Source organism: Protopterus annectens, chromosome 6.part1, assembly GCF_019279795.1.
Source record: "Protopterus annectens isolate FY-2018-M chromosome 6.part1, PAN1.0, whole genome shotgun sequence".
Taxonomy (NCBI): domain Eukaryota; kingdom Metazoa; phylum Chordata; order Ceratodontiformes; family Protopteridae; genus Protopterus; species Protopterus annectens.
The window spans coordinates 80567811-80573707 of NC_056738.1; the positions used below are offsets into that span (position 1 = coordinate 80567811).

General features: G+C 41.4%; 1 protein-coding gene across 1 annotated transcript; it reads left to right on the forward strand.

Annotated features, from left to right (window-relative positions):
- The first annotated feature begins 1475 nt into the window (after positions 1-1475).
- On the forward strand, positions 1476-5392 carry SP5 (Sp5 transcription factor). The gene is made up of 2 exons (XM_044075510.1): positions 1476-2334; positions 2852-5392. The coding sequence occupies exons 1-2, from the start codon at positions 2278-2280 to the stop codon at positions 3956-3958; spliced, it is 1164 nt and encodes a 387-aa protein (XP_043931445.1). The 5' UTR covers positions 1476-2277; the 3' UTR covers positions 3959-5392.
- The last annotated feature ends 505 nt before the right edge of the window (positions 5393-5897 follow it).

Sequence of the window (5897 nt, forward strand, 5' to 3'; positions counted from 1 at the left end):
TTTTTTGCAGGACACAACTGCTCAAAGAGGGGCTGTCCCTCGCAAAGTGGGACAGGTGGTAACCCTAAAACGAGGAAGAGCGTATCCCACATGCTGAGACTTGGCTTTTCTGGTATTTAAAAATGTACATAATTAAAACGAGTGAAGTCGGGCTTCTCAACAACATCATGTACAGCACCTTAGGATAATTAATCAAATGCCACTTTGAAGAACTACTTTACAATACTTTGCCTGGAGACTGTATTTAATGATATATACTTTAACCTAGGTTGCTGAAGATTTCTCAGTACTTTAAAGGTCCTTATTAACTCACACCCTTGTCATGTATTACATCATAAAGTTCTGAAGAGTTTCCATTAGAACACGTTAAGAATGAAAGCAGGAGCTGTGCGTGAAGATTTATAATGCAAACATTAAGCTGAAGAAGTTGCTGGTATCAACAGTTGAGCGAAATTGTGCTCCTAGAACGATTACCATGCATACATACCGTCAAGTTCTGTACTTCACGAACCATGAAGTAATGAAATGTAAACGTAATCGTATTGTCATACATGCACCTGAACGGTTTCAGTAACTTAGGATGCATCTCATTGTATGCCTTTCAGCAATTTTATAGCAGAACCCATATAGGGTTACCACCTGTCCCACTCTGCGAGGGACAGTCCCTCTTTGGGCAGTTGTGTCCTGCAAAAAAAAAATTGTAAAAATGGCAACTAGCCGGAAATTTAGGGCAAAATTATTTCCTATATTTTATGTAATAGTTGCACAAAACAGTTATTCTATATCTGAAACACCTACATGTTATAAGAAACAGAATAAGCAACTAAAATGCTACAAGAATAAGCTTTTATTTAGGCAAAAAAGTGAAGTTCTGTCCCTTGTACTGGCCGTGGGTATGTTTTGGCCTGCAAAATCTGATGTGTGTACCACAATTGTCCCACTTTGGCCATCTGAAAAGGTGGCAACCCTAAATAACGACTGTTATATGCAATGCAGTCCTACCATCGCTCAAAAATGTTACGGGTGTTAATAAAAGGTGAATGTTCTCTTACCGACTAATTGCTAACTTGCACTTTATCTATGCTAATAGTAACACACCGTTTCGTCTGTGCGCGCGCGTGTGCGAGCTGTTGTTTTCTTCGGTTAAAGTCTTACCTGTAGTTCTTAACTTGTTGCTCAGCAACTCTTCTCTCAATGTTATGCATTTTTGTCATACTTTACAATGGATATGCATACTCAAGCAGCCTGACCGAGCTTTTTTCAGGTCAACCAAATCTTTATAAATGATCTATGATGTAACAGCAAAAGGACATTTCGCGGCTGCACATTATAGTGTAATAACATCTAACAACAGACTCAACACACGAATCACCTCCTCATTTCATGAAACCCAGCAGGGATGTTATTGCACTGTATAAAATCCTGTAATGCTATTTGACTTTAAACAGTCTCAAAACGCAAAGAACTGCAGTTTAAAGAAAGTCTGGTATATATTAGGTGTACATTGTTTTATTAATGATGTGCCAGGCAAATATATCGTTTTCAACAACTATACACACCCTAGTTGACAAAATATTATTTATGGGACCTCAATAGGTAACATGCCTTGCTCCCTCAGCGCCTACACAGAAAAAAATGAGTTCTGACTTCCCTCTTGCCCATCTTAGGTTTGAATCTGCTGTTAGTGACAGTAACTTTTTCTTTTCTTTTTTTTTTACTTTGCTTAGATCAGAAGGCACACAGTTGCCATTTCTAAGACTCAACTACAAATCTTTTAATAACAAAGAGGGGGAGGGGATCAGATGAGTGAAGCAGCCTGGCCCAGGGTCTCCTGCGGGCATTGAGGGGGGCTTTGATCGGACAAATCCAATTATTGGTGTCTATACATTTCCCACATAGTGATTACTTCATTAATTGTCCCGCCTTTATCTCCTCCCTTGCCTTCCCCAGAATAATCGTTCCTTTTATCCCAAGCAACAAACACACCAGAGGAGCTCAGTACATTCAAAGGCTCAGCGGTGCTTTGATGATTGGGCAGCGGCAAACTTCAAAGGGCCCGCAGCTCCTTCCTCACTGGCTGGCGGCTTCTCCAAAGTCCTTATCAAATTTGAAGAAATGCCCCCCTCCCTTCCTATGTAGCTCTTCAGCTTGCCCAAGCAGAGCTGTAAGAAGCAAAGCGTAAACTCCTTCAGGACATCGGATCTGCTGCTTCTGCCATTCGCCAGCTCCTTATTGTAACTTGCCCAACTCGTTTGCCCTTGTAAGACCAGGGCCCCCATGGCTGCTGCTGCTGTCGCCGTCCTCTGCCGGGATTCATTACAAGCCTTTTTACAGGTCTGTATTTTCCCTTCAGATCCCACAGTTTTTTTTTTTTGGGGGGGGGGTGGAGGCGTCAGTGGCTTATACCGGGGTTTGCAGACAGTTTGGGGTGGACAGATAATGGGCTCTGTAATGCCAGAAGGGGAGGGGGGTGTTGACACTTCATCCGGTGATGCACAGACAGCATTATTGTTAGGCTACACTTTTCAGGCACCTACTACAAAACAGGAAACTGCCAAAGTTTTGCAGTGGTTTTCCATGTAACCACTGAAGTGCAAAGCCAGGTGCTTCGCCAGAAAAGAATAATAATTAAAAAGAAAAAAAAAACTTTGCTGCTGCAAAAAGAGGCAGAGAGAGTCTGAAGTGAACGGCTTACCTTGGGCGATATTTAGTACTGCACAGTCATGTGTGACAAAAACAATAGCGACCTAAATTTTATAAAACAAGTCCTACATTTATCTTCCAAAATCCAAATGCGTTTTTTTTTTTCTTTTTAAATTTTGCATAACTAAACTATTCATTTACATTACAGGATCGCACTCCTAACTCCACACCGGAATCCATGAAACACTCGCCATTGGCTCTTTTAGCAGCAACATGTAGCCGGATCGGGCAGGGGTCATCCACTCACTCGGATTATCTTCAGGTGCAGTATGAGCCACCTCTAGGATCTCCCTCCAGGATTTTTCATCCCTGGACAAACGATCTGTCTGTAAATTCTGGACCATCAGGCCTAACCCTGACACCACCAAAGACACAGCTTACTCATCATTTACAACATTTTGGGTCCCACGAGCTGCCATTGACACCACCAGCTGATCCTCCTTATCATTATGAGTTGTCACCGGTGAAGATGATGCAGTCCAGCATGTCAGCCCTGCCTTCTAACTGCCCATCTGCCTACGTCTCCAACTTATCAGCCCTGCCTCCTAACTGCCCATCTGCCTACGTCTCGGGCGCTGTAGCCTATGCTGCCCCAGCACCTATCCCACAGGCTATGCCAGCATTAATCCACAGCCACTCGAACTTGTTGCACCACCAACCAAGGCAAATGTCTCCAAGTCAGGCAGAGGATATCCCCTGGTGGAGTATTCAGCAGGGCAGTAGCCCTGTTAGCCATACACCCTCTTTAGGGGCTCACCGGTTCCCTATCCAAAGGGGGGTAATGCTGGGGCACCCTGATTTTTCCCAGTACCAGACCCAGATCGCTGCTTTGCTCCATACAAAGTCCCCACTGACAGCGAGGAGATGCCGGCGATGCAGATGCCCCAACTGCCAGTCCAACAACATCAGCGAAGAACCAGGTAAAAAGAAGCAGCACATCTGTCACATTCCTGGCTGCGGCAAGGTTTATGGGAAAACGTCGCACCTGAAAGCGCACCTAAGGTGGCATTCGGGCGAGAGACCGTTTGTTTGCAACTGGCTGTTTTGTGGCAAAAGTTTCACCCGCTCAGATGAACTGCAAAGGCACCTGAGGACTCATACAGGAGAGAAGCGGTTTGTGTGCCCGGAGTGTGCCAAAAGATTTATGAGGAGCGACCATCTGGCCAAACATGTAAAAACTCACCAGAACAAAAAATGTAAAGTTGTGGATAGGGCTTCAGATATCATCAAAAGGGAAGACAACAGGATACAATAGCAATATGGATGCCAACTTAAAAATATTTCATTAGTGCAGTGCATACCTCTCAACGGTACAGATTTTCGCAGAATGTGAAGATGTTTGCCTCATATTTTTGGTCTCTTCCTCATAAAAATGTTTTCTTGACAAACCACTGAAAGAATCTAAGGATTAAAATCACTAAATAGTGACACGCACTTCCGTTTTAGACTTCATATCCTTCAGAAAATGCATGCTAACACAAATCTTGTTATTCTAGCAACTTTGTAAGTTTTTATAAGAGCAATATTCAAAATGTGTCCCCATTTTTGGGGCTTTGTCCAGATTTCTTGCACTAAGAGGTTGAGAGGTATGGTGCAGTGCAATAACTCCAGAACTACCAAAACACAAGGACTGTAAATATTGTTTTGTTAACTGGTACTACTCGTTTCTTGGCAATCTCTTCAACACTTTGAACAGACCTGCTCAAAAATTTAAATGTCGAATAAAGGATTTAAAAAGCAAAACAGATCAGGGTCTGAGGGTGCCTATCATTGAACTGGATTTTTAACTCGATCATTTTAGTCCTTGCAGCTTATGTTTCCTGTTGGATATTCACTGTGGAAGTTCACAAACTTTTTTTTGCCTTTGCACGATGAACACATGTTTGTGTGGATACAGTTTAATAGATTTGAACTGACAGTTTTATCATACATATTCAGATATTCCGGGCCCCACGTAGGGAACTCCTTTCATCTTGCTATGACAAAGCATTAAGTGCTCCAGCAATTCGACCCGGAACTGTGAAAATAAAGAACTCCCTGCTCCTTAATCCCTGCTGAGTCGGGGGGTTTGATCATTTCTTCTTGTTCTTAGACTTTGAAATTTTCCTGTCATCAGAAAGACTAATGCAGAGAAAGGCTGTACTGAGTGACATTAGTTCTAACTTTATAAATCACCAGAGAACCTGGCACAGCCAAGATAATACTGCCAGGTTTGTGGCAATCACTGGCACTGAAAGCTGACTGCTAAAACTGTATTTTTGTATTCCAGTTATGAAAAAGCACATGTTTTGCTGTCTTGCAAAATATTAAAGCATGCTCTTAAATACAATCAGTTTCTTATTGAATAATGGGGTAGCATGCTCTTAAATACAATCAGTTTCTTATTGAATAATGGGACTTTAGCCTAGCAATCCCACCAATCCTTCATAGTACATTTGCAGATTCTGAAAAAAAATAGATGTTAACCACAGATGCTTCTGCCTACATCAGCTTTGGAACACATAACTGTTAATCTGTGTGACTGGCATTTTCCAGAAATGTGCCTATGTGCCTAGAATACCCCCCCCCCCCCTGCTGTCTTATGATACCCACACTCATTGTTAATAGAGAAAAAGCAATTTACTGTAACCTAAAACTATGACACAAAAATATTTGTCTAAATTAGAAAAAAAATTAGACAGATGCACACACACACACACACACACACACACACACACACACACACACACACACACACACACACACACATTCAATGTTTACATAGATAGCTACAGATATACACACAGGTGACTACATCTAAAGTGTCTGAACTAACTACAGTTGTTAATCTTACCATCTAACCACTAAAAGGTGGGACAGAAAACAATCAGTTTCACATTTTAAATACAGTTAGATTAATTTACAACACTGATGGATCAAAATTTGCATTGCATACCTAAAGAATGAGGCATCTCTACCCATGTCAGGAATTATTCATTGCCTTAATTCATTCCTTTCTATCACAACATCTCTTAATTTTGGAAGAAAACGCACAATTTTATGGCAAGATTAGGGATATTTCAGAAAAATGACACTTGTAAAGAAATATTATATATGGCTTTGCTGAAACTGTACTCCTAATGATGATTGAAATTTTGTTTTTCAAATGTTATGCTAAACAATTAACTTTGAGAATTTTTAGTATAAATACATCA